Genomic DNA, 25,017 nt, shown 5'->3' with positions numbered 1-25,017 from the left:
AGGGTAGCAATTTCTCCCCTGCTTTAATTCTGAAAGCGGTCAGTCAAGTGCTCTAAGACTTTCATTATGCTATAAAAAGTGAATTTTTGTGGAATTCCCTTTATGTTTTCGTTATTGTTGTCCACATACTTTATAACCTCTAGTAGTCTCCCCATCCTGCAATTCCCCCACCAAAACTTAAAAACGCATAAATTTTGCATCGATTGTCCGCAAACTTTTACTGATATGTTCTATTAATGTTGCTGCTCTCACTTAATCCACATTACTCTTTTGTTTTGGGTTCCCTTTAACGTTTGACGAAATGACTGATTTCGTCACGAAATAGACTACGCGACACTTGGCGCCTCATAGGCTTTCAGATCGACTGCTGCACATACGTACTGTACTCACAGAAAGTTCTGTGTAAGAGTTCTGTGACTGTACTGGCCTGCAGCTGTATGTAGTGTATTGTTGTTGCACGCAAATACAATACACATTGTACTATTAGACTGAGTATTAGTAGATCTAGTTGGATCCTTCGATTGTGCCAACCAGGAAGACTGTAATAGCTACTAAAATGGCTTCTATACTACTTGCCCTGTGGGTTGTTGGTGGTATATTACTGTCAATTCTTGTTGCAGCTATTCTGTTCATCGCATGGAAGTATAATCTAATCTACCAGTACTTACACCCGGTAAGTTGTCGGCGTTTTCTTTCTGCTCTACTTTCGTGCATAGCAAATCACCACTTCCTAATCATCGCTAGCGAGGACCCGTGGGTCGTCCCCAATTCGCTATTCGCTAGCCCGGAGGTTCCTCGCCCGAGCCATGTCAGCGCGCCGGTGCATCCTGCACTTGGCCAGGCGATTGTACCGGCTGAAGAAATTGCGTTTCTGTGAAAATGATTGGGCATTGGATCACTATCAATTGTAATTTTATTTTGTATGAAGAGCGGACAAGAATGTGATAAATTTGGTAGTACAGTAGGCCTACAGTGTAACGTTACAACGTGTAAACTCACTAACAAGTTACCGGTACTTGTACTAGAAACACGTAAAATTAGAATGTATTGTAAGTTTAAAGTTACAGTTGGAGAAGTATACAGAGCAGAGGAAGATAGAATAGAATTCTATACCGGTGGCGGTAGGCCCTACTGTATTTTTACAATAAATTTGCTAAAGATCCAGAAGTACAAGTGAAGTAGACACGTGCAACACCCACTTTATTGACTTTTTATGCACTTCGAGTATTTCTGTGCTCAGCTCAACTTACCATGCTTACTGAGTTCCAAGCACTATTTTATCGGCATTCATATCATTGCTCTGTGAGACTGTAGACCAAATATGTTGAAAAGAGTATCATTTTAGAAATTCCCACTAAAAAAAGTAATGAAAGTTGAAGGTAACATTTACATTTTTATTGACTGTTAGATTTTGAATTGAATTTTTTTCGGGGCTCACCGTAAATTCCAGGACATTACTAGCCTACCTTTGCAGACCCATGCACTGCATGTGTGTCCATCATGTATATTTTGTGAATAAAGTTCATCAAAACTTACAAACATTTCTATATTATTCTTGCCACACACTCTATATGTGATCACATCAGCTCTTATACTTTTAGATTTGTGTTTATAGATAAAAAACACAGAAGACTGCAACAAAAAGGCTTTGCCTATAATAGTGTGGCTGACACACAGAACTACTGAGTACATTTGTAGTTGAGTTTTGTGCATTATTCAAATTGTACATATAACTGTTGACTTCCAAATTTCTAAGCAGTGGCCTAAACAAGTCCCCTGAGGTTCATATTTAATGTTTTGCTGCATTTTGGGAGTTCTGTAAAAGGTATTGTATCCCCTACCTGTATTTCAATATCTGGCACGCTGGTACAACACTATACGTACATGCGTACAGTACACCTGTAGCTTACATTGTATTATGCAGTGCAGTCAATATTATTGGTACACAGTTTTTTGTCACAGAAATTACATGTACAATAGGAAATTTAGCCATTGTCTCACTGTTATACAAGCTTATATTTAAAATAAGGTCGCGAAGTTTGCTGGTCCATCCACACTGGCAGCCAAACTTCTAGATCTTGAAAGTTCTCAAGTTTGGTCAGTGGTGCAAGAAAGAGCAAAGAGTGTGTTGTCTGACAGCTAGTGATTGTGATGTTGCATTTGCTGTATAATGCATGCACAAACGCTTGCATGCACAATGACCCTGAGCCTAGGAGGTGCTGTCTGTGAACAGATATGGTGGACTGGTCAGGTGACAAACTTTGCAAAGTTGCTGCCATTTACAGACTGTACAGTTTGTACATTGTTCATTGCCCAAAGATTGAGAATGGTGGGGTTACGGGAAATACCCTACAGCTGTAGTTTGAGTGGGAAGTTTCACAGGAAGTTTTGTGAGATGTTTCATGAGAGGTTTGTGGTCACACTGACAAAATTTCAAGATCTTCCAGATTTACAATCTTAAACTTTGTGATCTCTTGCCAGTGTGACTGTGGCTACTGTATTGTCAAGGATTAATCATCACTATTGATTAAATATGCTATCGACAGTCTGTACAAATATTTGAATACCAGGTAATCATACAACTGACATTTTACAAGCTGTGTAGAATGTAGGTTGAGTTCTATCAGGAAAGTGTGTGCATCATTGCACAAACTTTGCCTTATGTTGGCTCCCTTTGTACAGTAGATTATTTTCTTTATACAGTGTAGATGAATGATTGTTTCATTAAATGTTTGCCTGCAAGTAGGTAGGGTCACTGCCACTGGGGTTAAAAAAAAAGTGAATAACTTTGCAACAAATCCAAAATTATGTTGTTCACTCTATTAACAGTGCAGCTCTACATTATAAAGTAGATTACTCTCCATGTACAATGTACAGTATGCCTACACTGTACACTTGTAACCTATGTACAGTACCAGTACCCCAGCTTCAGAATCAGAACAGACTCTTTCCTAATGACACAAAGGATAACAGCCCCCATAGTGCAGTAGATGTGTCATACTTTGTAATTGCAGGCCCCTAGAGAAGAATTTTTGTGATCACAATTAGAAGTGTTGATACGGAAGGTTTGACCTCCACTGATAAATCCCAAGTGATGTAGAAATCAGGAGTGGACTTTGAGACCTGTCTCTGATTACAAGTGTATCAACTGATGTCGATTCAGATTGGATCGCTCAAGGCACATAACTGCTAGGGGTTCCAGATTTGAAGAGTCCGAGGGCATGACGAAAAGATTTCTTTCAACAATTGATGCTAATTAGTGAACTACATGTAAAGAAGTTTGTAGAGAGCTACGGGTTGTACAATGTACAGTTGTACATGGGATCACAGAGTGTACCACAGTCTGATATTGCAGGCTCTGGATAGTAGGCCTTATGGTATTAAAGATCTGCTTGTGCAGTCATCGATCTGGGTTACAAATTGGTCTATCCACTGTAGTCAAAGAATTTGAAGTTTTTAAGGTATGATGAATTGTGTTGGGAGTAGTTTGTTCAATTGTGTTGAGCTCTAAGGTCATCAAATTTTGATAAAGGCTCCGACAAAGTCAGTAATTTGTTTTGTAGTTACTATGCTTTTTTATGACAAAGAGGTTTTGTCATATACAGTGTACAAGGGTATACAAAAGGTTGAACCAACCTTTTATTAGGACCACTTTGTTTTCAGTTATTTTGGGATATTTCTGCCGTTTCAAAACCAATTTTCATCAAATAAACTTTGAGTTCATCTTTTAGAAATGTTTGTTTTTTAATATTTCATATTTAAGTGTAATCATCTTGCAAATAGTTAAAAACTGAATTCCCCACACTTTTCAACCAAAATTGTACCATCCCTTTAAACACAGCCTTTCAAACTAGAGTTTTCGCAACAACGTCCAAGGCGTCTGGGTAATTTTTTCTACCCTGCCTGTTAAAATGGTCTCGTCAAAATGCTGCTTGGACATTGTCGTAGTAACTATTGCCAAATTTTATCTACCGGTAGTCAGCTAGGGAAATTACACTGACATTACCCCAACATTACCCGAACAACCTTTCTCCGACGTGTAGAAGACAACTGCGATATCATTCTTTTGATATACTGGACATGAATGCACAGCACTGCAGACAGAGAATGAATGACACACTGCACACTGATCACATGCATGGATTGTAACCACTGATCTGTATTAAAATAGTTGAGATTGGTGATGGTAACCATGCTTTGTTTTAGCATAATTACCTATGAGATAGATGTTTTTACAAGTACCGGGTACTTCCAAGTACATTGTAGATGTGCACAAACTAGAACAAAAGGTGGCACTGGCGGGTGGGTGGGGTACTGTAAAACGAGGAATTTTCGCCTGCATTTTATTTTCGCGAAATTCGCAAGCGCCAAAATTCGCGAAATTAAAATGCACGCAAAAGCTTTTGTCTTTTACACTACATGCACTGAATGCCAGTGGTTTAGCAATTCCCGAAAATTTCATGCCACGAAAAAGGCTGTCGGCTCCAACTCGCGAAAATTTCATGCCGCGAATATATTGTTTTACAGTAGTCACATCAGTGGACACACCCCCTTCATGGAAACCTACCTGTACCGGGAGAAGATTTTAGGTGTGTGTCTGTTAAGATTTTACCCCTCCCTCTCTCCCGCGGTTTCATTGCCCAAGGCAAAGAATTTTGTTCTCCGGACATTGTCCCGACATTGTCGGGGTGCGGTTTGTTAAATCAAGGCTTTCTGGATAAGAATGATGCAGACTTTATAGCTAGTACAAGTACCCACAGTTAACTCACTCAGTCTGTATTTTTGCCACATTATTACGCATATTACTTCACAATTTCATTGAGGCCTGCTATCAAATTGTCTCCTAATAGGTTGACAAGGACAGCAAACGGAATGGCGGAGAGTTGGTCGCAGAGGTCCTGAAGTCACACGGCATCAAATTCCTATTCACGCTATGTGGTGGACACATTTCCCCCGTCAACGTTGCTGCCGACAAATTGGGCATCCGTGTTGTGGACACCAGGCATGAGGTACAGTATCTGCAGTGTTTTTGTTTATTTGTTTGAGAAGTTTGTTTGTTCGTTGTTGTTGTTTTTTTCTTTGGAGGGGTGGTTTGTTTTGTTTTTGTTTGTTTGTTTTTTTCGTAATTAGTGGGTTAAATGTAATGTTATTGGAGAGTGAATGCTTAGTATTTCATGACTTGAATATAAAAAAACTGGTCTGTACCCGTCACATATGCTGTATGAATACAATGTACAATGTAATTGTACATGATACACTTGTAGTGCTCAGTACAGTGTATGGTGTATGCATGTAGTTGCTGCCTTATGGTACATTGTAGATGTGCAAGCCATGCTGTTGTTGTGGTTTGAAAGTTTAGGATGCAGGCTATTTGCTCAATATCAAATCTTCTTGGTTGCTTATTTTCAATATTTCCTTGCAAACTTTTTTTTCCCCATCCTCTTTCAGATCAGCTCAAGTTATAGTATTTCAGTGTATTATACTCAGTGATACAAAAAATGAATGTCAGTTACAGGCCGATTTCTTTTACCACGCCTTCTTTTTATTAAGATGGAAGAACAATCTACCCTAAAACCGTGAAATGTTGTAGGCAGCTTTGAATAAAATTACATTCACTTTTAAGGTAAAAGTTTGCTTGCCATTGATGGGATATAAGAGAGAAAAATTCACAAAATTCCATAGTCAGTTACAAATTGTAGGGTTTATCCACATCAATGAAACCCTTGATTGGAGTGATTTCTCAAAAAACAGTTATGTAATCAACCATCAATATTTCACAAAACATTGCATTTGCTTGCTCAAACTTGAATACTGTGCCAAACAGAACATTATACCCAGAGCAATGTACATTGTACTCTCAGTTTTTCAGATATATGCATTCTGTATGTGGGCAACTTCTCTCATTTTAGCATTATTAGGAAAGTGTTTTGCTCAAACAAAATGCAGAGACTCCAACTCTCCCGTTTTCGACGGGAGATCTCACGCTGAAAACCCATTTTTGCAAAATCTCCCGTTCTCCCGTTTGAGATTTAATTCCTCCCGCCCTGGCTCTTTGTCTCCCGTTTGAAAGGATTTCTTACATATTTCTATCGTACGTTGAAAAAAACAAGCCTTAGATAGCACCAGACAGCATCTAGAACCATGGGAATTTTGCGCTTCGCACACATTAACTTTGAGTCTCCTGTTTGCTAGGGGTTTCAGGCGGGAGAATCTCCAGATCAGAAGGTACTTTGGGTTGGAGTCTCTGAAAATGAATTTATAAAGCTAATGTATTAACACAGAAACATCAGAACTACAGATCATGTACAGGGTGTACACTGTATGATACAAGTGTACCATCTGTACAGTAGTTCTGATGTTTCGGATCGGGGAAAGCACTCACAGACCTACAATGTATTGTCAATGTGTTTACATAATTAATCTGTCCTTGGCTCTCGTGCAGCTAATTAGCCATTATTGCAATGCTTTTATTTGGGATTTCAAGCGTTCAAATCCTCAGCATGAGATTTACTTTATGATAATGTACATCTGTACATGTTGCAGTATGGAATTGAAAGCATAAATTGTCTTGTCAAAGCATGAAATGATGAAAATAATGTGAAACAGTGACCTTGTGCAATGTAAAGCGATCGTTGTATATGTATATACAAGCTACTGTACTGTATACAAAGTACACACATACATGTATGTTCGGTTTGTGCATACATGATGCAAACGGGTTCCAGGACTAGGGTTAGAAGGAAGGATTTGTTTTGTTTTGTTTTTTTAATTAAGTGCATTTGTTGTATTTCTTTGTATTTCTAAAGGCTGAGATGTATGATGGATGCTTCTATCAATATGTAATGTATGAATGTCAATGCTATGAATATGAAGATACATGAAGATACATTGTACATCTTGTACGGTAGTGATGTGCATTATGTGCTGTCTGCTACACATGTACAAGTGCATGTTGATATGAGATACAGCTTACAGTGTACTTGGAGGAAGCGGTCTGTTGTGCGATTACTTTCTTGCCAAACTCTTGGTATTATATGGCTCTTTAACCCAAGGAGAATAAGGGTGACATTATTCAGGTACAACATGTACATACATTATTTGTATGTGCACTGCTTGTATTAAAGATGTCAGTTGAGCGAGAAGAATCATAAAATAAAGGTCAAAGGTTGTTGCTTTGATTATTGTTGAATATTATTATGATTTTTCTTTGGTCTCTCTCTCAAAGGCCACAGCCGTGTTTGCAGCGGATGCTGTGGCCCGCCTCTCAGGTGTGGTTGGGGCTGCTATCGTCACAGCTGGCCCTGGCCTCACCAACACCATCACGGCAGTCAAGAATGCACAGATGGCAGAGTCCCCCGTTCTGCTAATGGGAGGTGCCGCTGGAACACTACTGAAGGTGTGTTGTATACAACTGAGCTTTTGGAACGAACCATTTTCGTATGGAAATAGGGGTGGAAAGTGGGGAGAAAATCTGAGATATTAAAAAACAAGATCTGTCAAAGATGATATCAACAAATCATGAAAATAGATCAGAAGTTTCTGAAGTAGATTTACATTATGATTTCACCGCAGTCTGAATTGTAAAAAAATTATTAGAGAAAGGATTGGGGGGGGGGGATTTTTTCAAACACTGTGAAATAGTACACACAATGTACACATGATTTTGACAATCAATGATTATAATAAAGAGGATTAAAATTGATAATTTGTAATAATGATAATGAATGAATGCAATATACATTGTACTTTGTGTGTTAGTCATGTGTTGATGTACTATTAAGCAGTTTAGTGCATTTTGTCGGCCCCCTTACAATTGTATACTGAGATGGATTTGGCAAGTCATGAAATTAAAACAAAGAAGTCGTTGTACATACTGTATCTTATTTGAAAATTAATTTGAATACAATTGTTTGTATCAATAATTTCTATCATTACATCTCTGTGGAGGCATAAAAGAGATTAAGTAATCTATAAAAGTGAAATCAGGTATTAAAGGTCGTAATCATGATTAAACCTCTCGCTGTTATTGTTGAGTCTGATGTGTATTCAATTAATGTGTAAATGAGAATATTGCTCTAATAATAGACTATTAAACCCAGTAGTCCTCGTGCTTGGTTATCAAAATATGCAAACAAGAAATTCAATCAGTGCTCCGTACTTGAAAATGTTCAAATAAAGGTAGACAAAGTTCAAGAGGGTTAAGTATATCCTTCAAACCTTGTAAAGTACAAACTTTGCGCTTTTCTGCTAGACAAGGATGTTCCACTAGATGCAAGTCTGGTATAAAATGATATGATAGAGAAGAATACACAGAATTTTGTAAGATTTATTGAGTCAGCACTAATTACCAGACACCCTTTGACAGAAGCCATGTAAAAATTCTATCAAGAGCATGTTGTTTCCTTTCTTCACTGAACAAATAGATAATCTCTTATAAATACAAATTGCATGATTATCAGTTTTGTGTGAAACAAACACCCCCCATGATTAAGAAATAAAATGACTTGAGATGAAACTAGGTCTGCCCTCTGAGAAACTTTTGTGAAACTTTCCACACTGTGAAATCTTTCAGTCAAGAGTTTTATTCTACAATGAATCTTTTGTGGTATTAGCTTGACAATGATGAAGAATGTATCCTGGAATTTTGTGTTCTTCTTATTTTTGTCTCTACACAAAGTTTGAAAATTTCACATTATGGTCAAGTTGCCTTTGATAATAGATTACCGGTAAATAGGTTGACCAGAAGGGTGAAAGTTTCTTCAAAAATCAGACCCCTTACTGTAATTTACATTGTACACAGTCATAAAACCATTTTTTTTTTTTTTTTCATTTCATGTAAAAAAATTGAGGAAATTTACTTTTATAAGACTTGGACAAAGACAATTGTGCAAATGTGATTTCTCATTTCATTTGATCACTGTTTTCAACCAATACAGTATCTCAAATAAATTATGCCTTTTTTGATATTGAAAACACAAAATGTATTTATCCCTCCAATACGTTAATTTGATTTCAAGGAATGGGACTGGGGAGGGGCACAAACTGGGAACACAGTAATTGTGTGCAGCTAAGCTCTTTTATGCATGGAATGGTCACATTATACATTGTATTCAATGCTGTGCACTTCTATCCCCATTCACTGTTAAGTTTTAGTCCCTCAGTGAAACAATGCTACAGGGTTTCTGAATCAGTCATTATTCATTGCCATTTATTCATAGTGCCATATGCCCATTGTGTCCCCAGATTGGTTCTGACAATGCAGGAGTGTGGATTATACATTGTATAAAGTTCATTGACCTACAAATTTTGCACCATATGTAAGTCACATGACTGGTGATGGATGTTCCTGCAGCCCTGATTAAACCAGAGTCAGCTTCCGGTACCAGCAAAATTTCCAGCTGTGAGACCACTGGGAGACCATTGTTCCTCTGCTGGCTTCTAGTATTACCTATAGAGGGGAAAATGTACTTGTACAGTTACATATGTATGCAATGTAAAGCCAGGCTGACACTTGCACGATTCTGTGGCACGCATTGGCACGACTCGAGTCGTGCCAGTGCGCAAACTAGTCGTAAACTGGCGTGAACTGTGCGTAGACCCGTCGTGACCTGCGTGCCATGTCCGGACGAGAATTTTGAATTGTTCAAAATTTTGGTCACGACTTGCCACGACAAAATCGTGGCCAAAAGTCGTGCAAGTGTCAGCCTGGCTTAAGGCTCTACATGTACAATAATTGTAGTTGAAATTATGGATTCTGAGTTGATGTGAATACAATGTACCTGGTAGCTTTATTTACTGAGAGTGGGGGGCAGCCCTGAAGAAAATTGTTTTATTTTTGTCATCAAGGAGTCCATATTTTCACAAATAGCTCAAAACAATGCATTGTGTCCCTCCACCGTATCATAAAATAGTAAATAAAGACCGTAAAATGTAAACCTTTTACACACCGCATCACAGTGGATGTGCTTTAGTACACAGTACTAGTCTATAACAGTCTAGACCAGCAGCAGTCACACACGCAATAGATGAACAAATTGGTCACATATCACACGTTAATGACTTCGTTAGTAAATTCTTGGATTAGTGCACTATAGATATCAAGAATTCCTTAAGTGCACTAGTTATCAAATGAATAATACCTCACTGTATAGCACATTTTTCTCCATTACTAGCATTAATTTGCCTTCAACACCATAGCATTTGAACATGGTCACATGATGCTGTGTAGACTAATCACTGAAAAGGATATCATCAACAAAAATAACCTTTTGGGCATTTCCGCGGTTAGTAACGTTACATTTAAACAATTTTTTTTAATAGATATTTATATTTACTACTAAATCACCATTTATTCATTTCAAGTCAAAATCATGTTAATAACCCGTTTATCCTTCCCAGGTTTATAGAAAAGAAGTTAATACAATCCAACAAATATTAGAATTGCTATGGCAACTAAAAGGGCTGGTTAGTAACGTTACAAAAAAAGGGCATGACAAAAAAATCAATGTCTTGTAACAAAAAATGTGCAAAAATTAAAGTTAGTTCAAACAAAGTGTTGCACTAATTTCAATTATTTTATCATGACAAATGTTCACACAAATATTTTTGGCAGTTCGACCGATAGCTACAAATTGTAGACCCCCCAAAAGCATGGTTTAAAGTAACGTTAAGGTTTTAATAATAACATTACATTTGTTCAGAGAAATTCCGCAGGTCATTTCACCCTTTTGTAATTGAAAAAAATGTCACATGACTTCTGGAGTATTTAAATGTATTCATCATTTACCTTCTAGCAAATTTTTGAGAAAAAATTTCAAAGGAACCCACTGTAATTTGCATTTAAGTGAATTTCTGCATCCCCAGTCCCACATGTACATTAAAAATGATGGTTTTATATCTCACAAAACCAATAAATACGAAAAATAAAATCTACTGAATTTGGAAGACCTTAATGATTGGTGAACATCCATGCATAAGTTGAAACCTAAATCAAAGAGTGAGATAAAGAGGCACATTTCTTTTATCCATGACATGTCCACTTATGAAACTGTGGAATTGCCCTTTTTCATACCCAAAATGAGGTTTTTCATAGACATACAAACTGTGGTGGCCAAAAGGTTTTGCAAAGCACAATGTTGAGTTTTTGTGCTCAGAATATGACTTGATCATTGCCTGGTCATTGCCCTGCCTACGTGTACAGAGTTTTGCACCCAAATTGTGTCATACAATGAACACATTATTTTGCCTTGTGGGCTACTCCTTTTCATGACATTCAGAACTTATACTCCAAGTACATGTAACTGTACAAAGTAGCCCTGTACTGTTACGATCATAATCAAATTTTGATATTAGTAGAACTACAGGCTACTACTGATGAGTGGAATTGTTACCCGGAGATTTTACCATTACATGGAATATCTAAATCAACTACTACTACTACTCCTACTACCGGTACTACTAGTACTAGTACTACGAGTGTACTACTCATACTACTACTACAATGTACTACAAAGTCGGTACTACGATTGTACTACTACATTGTATGTGTAACTACTACATACTACTACAGTAACTACTATTACTACTAATTACTACTATACAACAAACTACCACTACTACTTGTAGTAACTACTGCTCAATAGCTGTACTACTACTTGTGACCTGCTACAACAACAAAAGAATCCAAAAGTTGGGGCAGGACAATTTTCTGAAAATGGCATGAATTTATTCCCTTACTCTTCTACTTTCATTTCATATATAGCACAACTCATAAAAGTACTCGGTTGCAGAGAAATCGATGATTTTATTAGCTCATGTCAAGTGGTTGTTGAAATCAGTGTTTCGAGGAAAACAACTTCAAAGTTTTCCTTCCGACGCTATAATGATCAAGGGGAGGCGAGACAGTTTTCCCCGCTAGACAATAGAAGGTATGCTCCTAGCGACCTCCGCGATGTTCATTCAAGCTCAGCGCCAGCGGTCTACGCACGACCAATCCGTAATCAGGATGACATGCAATGACCAATAAGATCACGCCCTTGTTGCTAGGGGCAGAGTCTACAGTAGCTGCGGCGCTAAATCCAAATCTTCAGACACATTTCTGTTTACGTTGAGTGTCGGAAAATCATGGCCCAGAAAAACGCTGATTTCTTGCCTTTTCTTTCATCACTTAGCTTCAAAATTTCGGCAGATGATAGACAAAACATTAGACTACAAAATTATGCCAAAAACAGAAATCTGATTGTTTTGACCACTTTTGATGATGTGACTTTAAACTGGATTTTCTCGGCTCAGCCGTCAGCGACTTTAGGATCCTTTTGTTGTAGCGGGTCACAATTGTCTTTCTTCTCCTTCTTCTGCATCATGTATTTCTATAATGATCATCTGGCATTGCAATTCAATTTGGGGACTGATGTTCTTTGCTTTGTATGTGTGTAGGAGGAACGTGCACCAATGCCAAGCTTTGCTGCTTTTTTTAGTACGTTGTGTTTTCATTCCTAACTGTGTCTTATACTTTCATCTTGTGTCTTTACAGGGCAGGGGAGCACTGCAGGATATTGACCAAATGGTCCTCTTTAAACCTCTTTGCAAAATCTGCATCTCTGTTACCAAGATACGCGACATCGTCCCTTCCCTCCGAAGGGCTTTGGCTGTGGCCCAGTCTGGTACACCAGGTGAGTATGGGAGAGGACATTCTCTAGGCGTGGTGATGGTGTAATAATAATGATCAGGTCTTATTTACCCAGGGTAGCCCCTTCAGTGTTGCCACTGCTCAACCAGAGGGCCCTGCTATTATTATTACCCTAACATTGCCAGTTTAGTACACATGGTTCAAGAGGGAAATAGTGGGTAAAAACATCTTGTCCAAGGATGTAAGCACTGAGCGGGAATCGAACTTGTGTCCTCCAATCAAGAGTCGGGAGTCTTATCCACTATGCCACAGCACCCCTGTGGCTAAGATGATGAATGATGATGATGATGATGATGATGATGACAGCTAGTTGCTATGGTTACCTTCTATTGGTAATTAGAGTAATGTTATAAAAGGTGGAAGTAATGTTCAACGTAGTGACAGTGAACCCAAAATTGACAGCAGTGATGGTGATGCAAGAGTATTGTGATGACCTTGAATTATTGTGAGGTTTATGTTGGTGGAGGTTGATGTTGGTGTTGATGAAGTGATTAGAAAAAAAATATTGATGGAATTTGATGATGGTGAGGATGATTATAGTGAAGGAAATTGCTCTAACTTTGTATAGTGATAGTTGGAGTAATGTTTCTGACCTGGCAGTATGATGGTAAATTTTTGAGATGTAAATTTTGGAGGTTTCCAGCCTGGTCTTGTATTGACAAAAGGAGTAATGTTGATGAAGATAACAGTGTTCATGAAGATTAAAATGATGGCAACCGATGCTGATGCTGATGCTGATGCTGATGCTGCTGCCGCTGATGATGTGTGACTTATTGTGGGATCCGGGCACCTTTGACTGCTTTGCAGATAAATAGCACTGTACAGTGTATGTGGTCAATGATGATGATGACAATGATGATGGTGATGATGGTGATGATAATGATAATGATGATGATGATAATGATGGTGATGATGATGTTGATGATGATGAGGAGGAGGAGTAGGAGTTGGCTCACTCGAACCAAAGGCTCAAGTGAGCTGTTATGATCATTCATCCCTTGGCGTCTATCGTGCATCATCTATCATGTGTGAACTTTGTACATTTTCAGCTTCATCTTGAGAACCCCATGATGGATTTTCATCAAACTTGGCAGGTGGCATCCCTAGGGGGATAGAATCTCAATTTGTTCAACTGGGAACCATGTCCCTATTTGAAGTAAAAAATTTGTACAAATCTTCTTTTCTAAATTTTTCCTTAATCTTTTTTCTTCCCCCCCCCCCCCCCCCCACAGGTCCAGTGTTTGTAGAACTGCCGATTGACATCATGTACAGCTATGAGCTGGTCATGAAGAGTTTAGTAGGAACAACAGGTGGTAAAGGAGGACTCGTCGCTAAGATTGTTAACTGGTAGGTGGGGGCGGTCTGTGTTTTTGTTTGGAGTAAAATTTTGAAAAGGGATATCGAGCAAGGTTTTGTATTTATCTACTTGTGAGCATGATTGTATACCCCACAATATGTAAGTTTATCACCTGAGTATTTTGACATTTATGCATTTATTTTGAAATAAATGCAGAAAATATCTGCCAAAAAAAAGAACTAGAATAAATGGGAAAGGATTTTTGTTCTGTCTTTTTCTATGAGAATTGTCCTACTAGATAAATAAATTGTACTCAAAGAAAATCGGGGTATGAAAGTAATATATGGCTGTTAAAAAAAAAAAAAGGGCTATGCCATTGGTGATGTGACTATGAGGAATTCAACATTTATTTGATGAAAATTGGTTTTGAATTGGCTGAGATATCAAAAAAAAGAGCGAGCTTCTAGTAAAGTGTGGGACCCACACTTTATTACGATCACTTTGTTTTACTTTGTTTTTGGATGTTTCGGTAATTCCAAACCCGATTTTCATTAAAAAAAAACTTTGAATTTCTCTTAAATGGTATCCTCTGTTCTATATTATAAGTGTTTTCTTGGTATCTTGCAAAAAATTAAACGCCCAATTCTCAACTCCACCAATACTGTATGATCCCTTTAATCACGCTTTTTATGTACCTGAGCTGACAGAGGGATAGTAATGAGAATAATTTGATTGCAGTTTCCATATGCTACAATTTATGTTCAAAGAATGACTTTTGTTACTCAATTGTTCTCTCACTATTCAGCACAGAATATAGGCGACAAAGTTTTGGACAAAAAACTGACCACTGTAAGAGTGTTTTGTTTTTTTGTTTTGTGTGGTTTTTTTTTGCATTTCACATAACATGAAACTAGCATATTTTTTTTTCTTGTTAATTGTATTTTTGATCTCAAGGTAGGTATATTTGTAGGCATTTAGCTGTTCACTTTGTTATTTATAGTTTTCTTCACATTAGCTAGAGCTGTTTAAAATGCTCACTGTTATGACTATCGGTGAAATAGAGAACACGCCAATATCATCTTTAATACCTGATTGAACCTGAAAATTACCCACATGGGAATTTCTGCTTTTCAAACATAAATGAAGCCAACCAAAGTATGTGGACAAATGTATGACAGTGAAGATAAAATGTGCTGTGTTTTGTGTCCTTGGTAAATGCCTGTGCAGGTACATCATGACTTTCATGAATAACATCTTCTCCGGAGCATTTGAGAAGAGAGATGTGACCCCTCTACCAGTCCAGCAACCTCTTGCCACCAAAGATCAAGGTACATATTGTATAAAGGCCTTTCTATAGTCTCTTTTTTTTATGCCTCCGCCACGAAGTGGTGCCGGAGGCATTATGTTTTCGGGTTGTCCGTCCGTCCGTCTGTCCTTCTGTCCGTCCGTAATGAATTTTGTGGACAGCGTAACTAAAAAACCTTTTGAGGTATCCTAATGAAACTTTGCATGTTTGTGTATTAGGGGGTGAAGTTGTGCCTATCAACTTTTATGTTCACATGCTCAAGGTCAAAGATCAAAGGTCAAGGTCAAATGCTAAAAATTTCACTATTGTCCCCATATCTACTGTATGCAATGCCTGAAGATATTTTCTTGAAACTTAGTGTATACATGTATTACCCAATTAAGATTCTCTGGTGAAAGTTTTGGGTCATGAGGTCAAAAGGTCAAAGGTCAAAAGGTCAAGTAAAATGTTAAAATGTCACTTTTTTCTCTGTATTTTGGAAATTGTTCAAGGTATCTTCATGGAACATAGTATATGTGCATGTACTGACTGGCAGTGGTTATCTAGGGAATTTGGGTTCATGGGGTCAAAGGTCAGGGGTCAAAGGTCAAGGGCAATACTTCAAAATTTTACTATTTTCCTTATATTTATGCAATACCAGCAGGATTATTTTTTTTTTTTTGATTTGATATTTGCATGTATAACCCAGTAGAGATTCTCTGGGATTTTTTTTTTTTGCCAAGAAGGTCAAAGGTCAAAAGGTCAAAGATCAAGTGAAAGTGCTGAACTTACTTCTTTCTCCATATCTCAGAAGTGGCTCGAAGTTATCTTGAAACTTAGTACATATTTATGTATGTTCTGCCTGACAGTGATTCTCTTATAAATCAAAGGCCAGATGAAAATGATAAAAATTTACTGTTCAATACAGAAATTGCTCTCTTTCTCCATACCTTGAAAATTACTCATTGCATAAACTTATGAAAGGGTCAAAGTCAAATTAAAGTTCATAAATCCCCAAATACATGCTCTCCTATTCATCCGATTAAACATAGGTCAAGGAAGGTGAACATTCAATACATTTGTGACAAACATGTCATTTTGATATTTTGCCAATTTTGTGAAAATGTAATCACACATTGTCCACATGTACTATAGACCTATTAGGAGAATCATGCATTATGGCGGAGGCATACCAGTCGCCATAGGGACATTTCTAGTTTACCGGTACTTCTAAAGTTTGTGCATCCCTTTTGTAACCCTGAAAATTGGATTGCTTTCATAAGCTGGTATATTGTAAAGGTTGTGCAGGTAATTAAGAACCCTTTCCCTACGATAACAATAATGGAAAATTCTTTATGATGGAGGGGGAAATAAAAGGCATATTATTTTCGGATGAAATTTATGTAGACCATGAAAAATTTTAACCATTATTCTCGGTACAAAAGGGTAGCATATTCTTGCATGTCATGGGGTCAGTTTGTCATTTCTTTCAAAAAAAGAAAAGCCTGAGGTGTTTTACTGTAAAATTTCATATACAATGAATGGAGTTTAAAAATTGTTAGATATTAAAACCATGTAGAATTTTGTGAAGTTTGCCAAAGGGATAAAACTACTTTTAAAAACTGCAGTCATGCTATCACATGTCAAGGCAGATACTGTGAAACTACATGTATTAACTGTCGTGTAGTAATCCCTTCAGTTTCTCATTAGTGTTGGGATGGTTTTATTGCACACTGGAGTGTGCCAGAGGCACGTTCTTGCTGTCAAACTGTTGACTTAGTCCAACCAGTATAAATGGGACCAAGATTCAACAGTCCTCGATATGTGACCGTGCACCACAAAACGAACAAAAAGTCGCACACACTGATTTTGCGTGAGGACTGAAAATAAGTGAAATGGGTCAACCTAGCCGAACTTGACTTTTTAGTATTTTCTGAAAGAGCAAGTCTTCTTTTACATTATGCTAAAATGTGGGGTCATAAAGCGGGCGGGAAAGTGTGTTTTTTAGCAGTTTATCTCGAACATTTTTGGTAGAAAAGTGTGATTTTGTGTGTCTTTAGAGTCCCTTTTTCATTTCTGAAAAACCTTGTACACACTCTTCACTTTCAACTCTAATAACTTTTGAAAAGATAGCGCTACTGCTTTGAAAGTTGGCATTAATTAAGGACAGAATGCGTTAATGGGGCATGCTTAATTTCAGTTTAATCTGATAATCCCTTCATTGTTGTTACTAGGGTGATTTACTTCCTGTTTTTTGTCCTATTCATTGCACAGCCAGCGCGATTTGGTAAAGATGAAGCGCTTCAACAGTTCAGCAGTTCCTGAGTTTCTGCTTTCTTTCCAATATTTAGATAGGTTAGGAGAGTCCATTTGATTTGAGTTATACATCTGGCGACTTTTTGTTTGTTTTGTGGTGCAGGGTCACATATGACATTGCACTTCATCTCCTCTCTCAGAAGGCCATGGCTCGGCGAGTGCTTGGTTCCTTTATTCAAACCCTCAATGTGCCAATCCAGTATAAAACTTGCAAAGGTTTTTCTTTAGCATTCAGTAATCCAACCAATTAAACTTCACCTACCACAGTCACTGTGATAGTTGTACGAAATAGGTAGCAAGCCCAAGCAAGGTGTTGCAATGTGCCTTTTGAATAGTCAAACAGAAGGGCCATGATGACACAATAGGGATTACATGTATGGGGATTAAGTAACCTCTATTCATTGATAAGTAGCTTCCAGAAGTCTGTGCCAACTGGCAGAGAAGCCACTCCAGCATGCTTGCTGGTTGACAAACAAAGCACAGTATAAAGGGTTAGGACCCAATTAATCTCTTCTGGACCCTGTTTCATAAAGCTGTTCGTAAAGTTACGAACAACTTACGAGCGACTGGTAATCAGTTCTGATGTGCTATACTTATCAGAATTTCCATAATTCAGCACAAGAACTGATCACCAGTCGCTCGTAAGTCAATCATAACTTTACGAACAGCTTTATGAAACACCCCCCTGGACAGACTTCTTTTGTTGGTAGTATCAAGTGCACACTGCGCAATGCATGATTAATAGTTGGATGGTGAGAGGGTCAATGATATTCCATTATCTATTTCCCAGATTATACGAGAATGAGAATACAAGTGAGAAAAGGGACGGAGGAAAATCTGGCTTTGTGGATAGTTGGGGGCTTAGTAGGGACGTTGTTAACCACATTCATGGCTCAGTTTCAGAACTTGTTATTAAAACTTTGGTGACTGCGCTGCATGATGATCGATGCTCAAATGCTTGATAAAACATTAAGCATGCAAAAGTTTTGAGAATTGCACTGTCACTCTCAATAGATATCATTATGTGATAAATATCATTATTCTTATGAACCCTAGCTGTATAACCCATCGAGGACAAGCTGGTTTTGTTCTCACAGGCATAGTATTCTCGGGTCTAGTCTTCAACAGGTTAAACGAATGGTTTATTCTAACACTTCACAAAGGATGTTACAAAGTATTTCACAGTTGTCACAGCTGTAAATAAGTCATTGATATGCAATGTCAAGGGCATCTTGTGGCGGTGGTCGTTGATGGTTTACCCATCGTCATGATAAAGTGATTCATGGGAACTTTTGGCATCAGTTGCTGTCAATGATTCTGGTTAACACTTTCTGTGCCAGGGACTTTAAGACAGTGTGTACAGCACTATTGCCTCTTATGTGCCAATGGGCTCTTCAAATATGCATAGGGTTAAACAACTCCTTTTTCTTTGACTTTTCTTCTTCTTTTTTTTTTCAGTCCAGCAAGGAGTAGAGCTCTTGAGCCGGGCAAAGAAGCCAGTCATCCTTCTGGGAAGCCAAGCCACCCTGCCACCTGTTCCAGCCCAGAAGCTTAGGGAGTCTCTAGAGGTAATGCCCTGCACCCCTTTATGACCACGCCCACCAAAAATCAATAGTATCATATGTGACCGTGCATCACAAAACGAACAAAAAGTCGCACACACTGATTTTGTGTGAGGACTGAAAAGAGGTGAAATGGGTCAACCTAGCTAATTTTGACTTTTTCATATTTTCTGTAAGAGCAAGTCTTCTTCTACATTATGTCAAAATTTGGGATCATAAAAGGAGCAGGAGAGTGTGGTTTCTAGCAGTTTATCCTGAACATTTTTTGGCAGAATAGTGTGATTAAGTGTGTCTTTAGAGTCCGCTTTTCATTTCTTAAAAACCTTGTACACACTCTCCACTTTCAACTCCTATAACTTTTGAAAGGATGATGCTACTGCTTTGAAAGTTGGCCTTGATTAAGGACAGAGTGTGTTAATAAGGCATGCTCAGTTTCACTCTGATCTGATAATCTCGTCATTGTTGTTACTCCAGTGGTTTACATCCTGTTTTTTGTCCCATTCATCGCATAGCCAGCACGGCTTGGTAAAGATTAAGTGCTTGAATAGACACTGTACTTCAGAGCCTCTTTTCTGAGTTCACACTTTTCCTGAGTGTGTGCTTTCTTTCCAATATTAAGATAGGTTAGGAGAGTCCATTTGACTTCAGTTATACATCATTTTAAAGCTTAAAGTCTGCTCTTTTAGAATATGCTCTTAACTAGAATTTCATGTCTGGCGACTTTTTGTTTGTTTTGTGGTACAGGGTCACATATATGCCAGCTTGTGTGGTTCCAGTGACCAAGGTTATGATGTTACAGAAGTGATGTGATGTGCCGAATAATTGCCGTAAAAGAACTAATCAATTTTGTCATAATTATTATGATGTTGTTGACAATAACGATCTTGATGATAATAGCAAAAAACGAGATCGTCGTCATCATAAATATAGGGGTGTGAGAGTTTAATCAGACTTCAGATTCTTATTTACTCAACCGATTTCCAAAATCCACTTTTCAAATTTTTGGGCATTTCAAACGCATTAACCTGTTGAGGACGAGTCCCGAGTATACTTGGGCAGGGGTCTGTGGGAAATGCGTGTTGTAGCAATATCAGTCCATCCTCAACGAGCTAAAATGTTGACAGATTAGATCACTTCAGACTGTGTTTTCATAAGTTTCAGGGTTTTTTTTGTGTGGATTTTTTGTCTGCTAGTACTGTCACACCCTAGGAATTATAATGGTACTGATTATTGGTAGTAATGATAGGAGGAGTAGTACAAGTAGTTTTACCATTATCATTATGTCTACTACTACTACTTCTACTGTTTCATCTTCATGATGGTCATCATAACTTGAATTTTCACATTGGTCATCATAACTTCAATTTTCACATTGCTAGGCGATAGGGGTACCATGCTTCCTCGGCGGCATGGCCAGAGGCCTTCTGGGTAGGAAGAGTCCGCTGCACATCCGACAGAGGAGACGGGACGCCCTCAAGGAAGCGGACGTGGTCATCCTGGCAGGTGGGTTTGTTCTTGCCATGGTGACGCATGCATTCCTCTGCATGTGTCCTCTTTTTTTTAGCTCGCCTAAAACCACTGATCTTGTGACCAGACATATTATCTTGTCCGTCATCCTTCCATCATCTGTGAACTTTTTATATCATCATCCTCAATATCCATAAAGACCAATGACCAGACTTAATGCTTTTGTGGCCAGACTTAATGCTTTTATGGCCAATTGTTCAGAAATGAAGATTTGTTCAAAAGGTTAATGTTGTCCTCACAGTGGGCTTATTAAAAGGAAAGATTCATGAATTCTTTAGCATCTTCTTCACTTGTGCATTTATAAGTTATATTAAAGATATACTGTGATGAGGTATCATAATGATAAAGTTTTGCACCCTGTTAGGTGCAGAGGCAGTTTAGTTAATGATGTTCCAGGAGTGGTTACCACATTTAGTGTGCATCGAGTTTAACTTCATCAGGAAAAGCAGCCAAGCAATAAGTCTGAAAGAATTTGCTAGTTTGTAATGTTCTCGGTTATTCAATATTGCAGGCGCGGTGTGCGACTTCCGTCTCAATTACGGTCGCTCCCTGAGCAGAAGGTCTAAGATCATCGCAGTGAATCGCAATCCAAGCCAGCTGTACAAGGTGAGAGTAGTATACTGTATACGCCGAATATTTCGTGAGGTTTTTGTTTTCGCGAATTTTGCAAGTCAGGTGCTATTCGTGAAATTAAAGACACACAGAAATATTGTCTCTTATCCCAATGTGAATGTGACGTACGCGTGTACATTTCTCTGTTCAGTACATACAGGACTCCAAGATCGCAAATTTAACCACTAGTGAAATCATCAGGAATTACTGATTCGCGAAAATTTAGACTCGCGAAATATATTGTGTATACAGTATTACCTGATGTGGCTCTTCAGTGTCATTTGAAATCGATGAAAGATAATTAAGATGATTTTTTTTTTTTTAAACCTGTAAACTGTGTGTTCAATCCATTCAAGTTTCATAAGAAGTCACAAAGGTAGTTCATGCATACTCTCTTAAAAATTCTTCCTGTCCAAGTGCAGAAAAAGGGTAAAAGCAGTTTGTAGTTCCAATGGTACTAACTCTGCCAAAGATGTCATTTTTTTTTGTACTGGTGGATAAGATCTTAAGTAGATTTCGCTTCAAGGATAGGTCTGTTGTGGTATAAGACAAGGGAATTTGGTGACATCATCATCATAACATCCAATATGCATATGGGGTTTAGATTAAAGTTGTAATACCTAAACCGTCTTACTCATTTGTGACTGATTAAACCTCTTCAATCCTGTTTCTTAGATGTCATAGGACTCTTTGTTTGAAGTCAGCATAGATGCAGAGTTGTATTTCACTCTTTGAATTTGTGTTGTTAAGAAGCTTACATTCATTCTCTTCTACTACTCTCAATTTCGGCTCGTAGAACTCGGACATGTTTTGGAAGCCCACCCTGGCAGTGGAGGGCGACCCGGCAAGCTTTCTTGTGGAGCTGCAGAAGGGATTGCAGGGCTACACGTGTGATGAGGAGTGGCTGAAGACACTGAGGGCACGGGATGAGGAAAAGGAGGCAGCAAACATGTGAGTGTTGCTATGGCGATGTAATCTGGGATGCAATGAAGATAGTGATGGTGAAGATGAAGAAGAAGAAGAAGAGGAAGAGGATGGAGAAGAGGAGGAGGAAGAAGAAAAAGAGGAAGAAAATGAAGAATACAAAGGTGGCTGAGAATGAAGAGAAAAAAAGAGAAGTTAAAGGAAGATTATTTTATTTTAATGAAACTTTACTGATTTGTTCCACTTACTGTTAAACGAGGAATGTTCGCGTGCATTTTAATTTCGCAAATTTCGCAAGCACCACAATTCGTGAAATCAAAATGCAGGCAAAAATTCTTGTCTCCACAATATGCATTGGATGCCAGATGCAATTCGCAAAAATTTCATGCTGCAAAAAGAGCTGTCGGCTCCAATTTGCGAAAATTTGTGCCGCCAATATATCGTGTTGTACTGTATATTTCTGCATACCAGTACATATATTTGGAGTACATTTACTTTTTTGTGAGAGCAGATATGATGGAAATGCTTATGAAGGAGATGATGATATCCGCATTATATAACCCATTTGAGATTGGTTTCTATCATTCCTACCATGCAGTGTAAAAGCTGGGGAGAAGGCGGACCGCTACCTTAATCCCTTGAGTGTTCTCTACCAGGTGGAGGAGGTGATGGAGGAAAATAGCATCATTGTTGCCGACGGAGGAGACTTTGTTGGGAGCGCATCCTATATCCTGAGGTGGGCTTAGCTGTGTATTTGCATAGATGATGTGAAATGTTGGTATAATTTTGACTTGATAAAACAGCATCTTTAATGATGATGGGCCCTCTGGCCCTTAGGGCCCTCTGGAAAACAGTACTCTATAACTGATGGGGCCACCCTGTACAAATAAAACAAAATAAATGAATGAATTTATAAATAAATAAAGAAAGAAAACAGTACTCTATAACTGTTGGGGCCACCCTATACAAATTAAACAAAATAAATGAATGAATTTATGAATAAATATATAGATAAACAAACAAATAAATAAATAAATAAATAAATAAATAAATGAATAAATAAATAAATAAATAAATAAATAAATAAATAAATAAATAAATAAATAAATAAATAAATAAATAAATAAATAAATAAATACACAAATAAATACACAAATAAATAAGTAGATAAATAAATAGATGATGATGTATATCCAAATGTTTACTGGCAAATGGCAAGCCCCGTGGTAGGTAACTCTGTTTTGTCAATTTTCAAATATGTTTGAGCTGGTTGTCTGATCCAGTTTATTTCTCCTGCACCTTCTCCTATCCCTGAAGACCGAGAGGCCCACTCAAGTGGCTGGATCCTGGTGCCTTTGGTACCCTCGGCGTCGGAGGCGGCTTCGCCCTGGGGGCCAAACTCTGCTGCCCGGATGCTAATGTCTGGATTGTGTACGGTGATGGCTCGCTAGGCTACAGCTTCATGGAGTTTGACACGTACACACGACACAACACGCCGGTCATCGCCGTCATCGGAAACGATGCTTGCTGGACCCAGATAGCCCGCGAACAGGAACCAATCCTTGGGTCAAGGGTCAGCTGTGAACTAGCAGTAAGTTTTTCACACGTTATATTCTTTTCTCTGTTTTTATTTTGTATAGGCTCTGTCATGTGCTGTTTGCTGTCTTTCCGTTTGCCTATCTGTATCCAGTATACCCTGAGTCTTATTTACATGTAGAGCTCTGCAGAAGATTTTGTTGACATTCAACTTCAGGATACATTATTGTGTTTAGATGCACTGGATAAGATTTGCAGCAAAGTCCTTCTTCGTCAAAGTTCAAAGGACATGATGATAATTTTTTGTCTCAGTTCAGCAAGGAATGTCCATTTATCATGTGATTTCGTAGGAATGATACAAGTGAAAAGATGAGTCTCTCCACTCCATCCTACGGATGAAACAGAGTAAATCAATGGTCTCTCCACTTTGTAAGCTTGAGCAAGAAGAGTGTATTGGTACCTGAATTTGATATAAATAAAAAGAAACATAAATGGGTAAATCTTTTCTTTGTGCAAAGAGGGTTGGAGATCAGTCTTTGGGGTCAAAGGTCATGAATGAAAATATATGTGAGAGATGTCTCATGAAAGCTACATAGTGATCATGTGAGGTGTAGACATCCCTGTTGAGTCAAATATCTTTTGCTCCTTTCCCCATCCCCACATTTCTTTAGGCAAAGAGGGTAAAAGGTTGGTCTTAGGGGGCAAAGGTCAGGATCGATGTCTGTAATTGTATTTAAAGTAATTATACTGTCTTTATAGAGATATGTTTCATTAAGCTAAATGTTTGTGGTGATTTTGTGAAAAGGTTGAGTCAGAGTAATGGAATGAATTCTTTTTTCCTTCATTTTCTCCTTGTTTTGTCTTTATCTGTAGTTCTGTGACTACCACTCCGCCGTTGAAGGCATCGGAGGAGTCGGGATGAAGCTAAGTGAGGAGAGCAAAGACGAGATCCAAGCTAAACTCCGAGAAGCCCAGAAGCTGAGTCAGAGCGGCAAGTCGGTCCTGGTCAACTGCCTCATCGGCAGGACCGACTTCAGGAACGGATCCATATCAGTCTGATGGCAAGCTGGCCGTGACGGTCCAAAGTCAACCGTCGTCACTTTTTGTCTGTTTGTTTGTTTGTTTGCTTTGCTTACTCTGTCTGCCAGTGTGTGAGTGTGTGTGTATGTTTGTGTTCATTTATGAGCTTTAGTGCACCGAAAATCAAAGAAATTCTGAAACTAGTGTGATGCAAAGTGTATGAAACTTTGTAGGAGTACTGTGTATGCAA

The 25,017-nt window shown here is 38.2% G+C and overlaps 1 protein-coding gene across 1 annotated transcript; it reads left to right on the top strand.

Moving 5' to 3' along the window:
- Positions 1–514: 514 nt before the first annotated feature.
- Positions 515–24,806, top strand: LOC139733509 (2-hydroxyacyl-CoA lyase 2-like). Its single transcript, XM_071644322.1, has 13 exons — positions 515–673; positions 4,851–5,009; positions 7,226–7,396; positions 12,533–12,671; positions 13,921–14,035; positions 15,213–15,313; positions 19,045–19,154; positions 20,528–20,651; positions 21,187–21,281; positions 22,084–22,238; positions 22,810–22,947; positions 23,529–23,802; positions 24,621–24,806. Exons 1-13 carry the CDS (start codon positions 557–559, stop codon positions 24,804–24,806), a joined length of 1,884 nt encoding a protein of 627 aa, XP_071500423.1. The 5' UTR covers positions 515–556.
- Positions 24,807–25,017: the final 211 nt, after the last annotated feature.

This window comes from Diadema antillarum, unplaced genomic scaffold (genome assembly GCF_040938485.1).
Source record: "Diadema antillarum isolate AM-2024a unplaced genomic scaffold, OU_Dant_1.0 scf00000025, whole genome shotgun sequence".
Lineage (NCBI taxonomy): Eukaryota > Metazoa > Echinodermata > Echinoidea > Diadematoida > Diadematidae > Diadema > Diadema antillarum.
The sequence above is the reverse complement of the archived record's forward strand: the minus strand, read 5'-3'. Positions and strand labels throughout refer to the sequence as shown.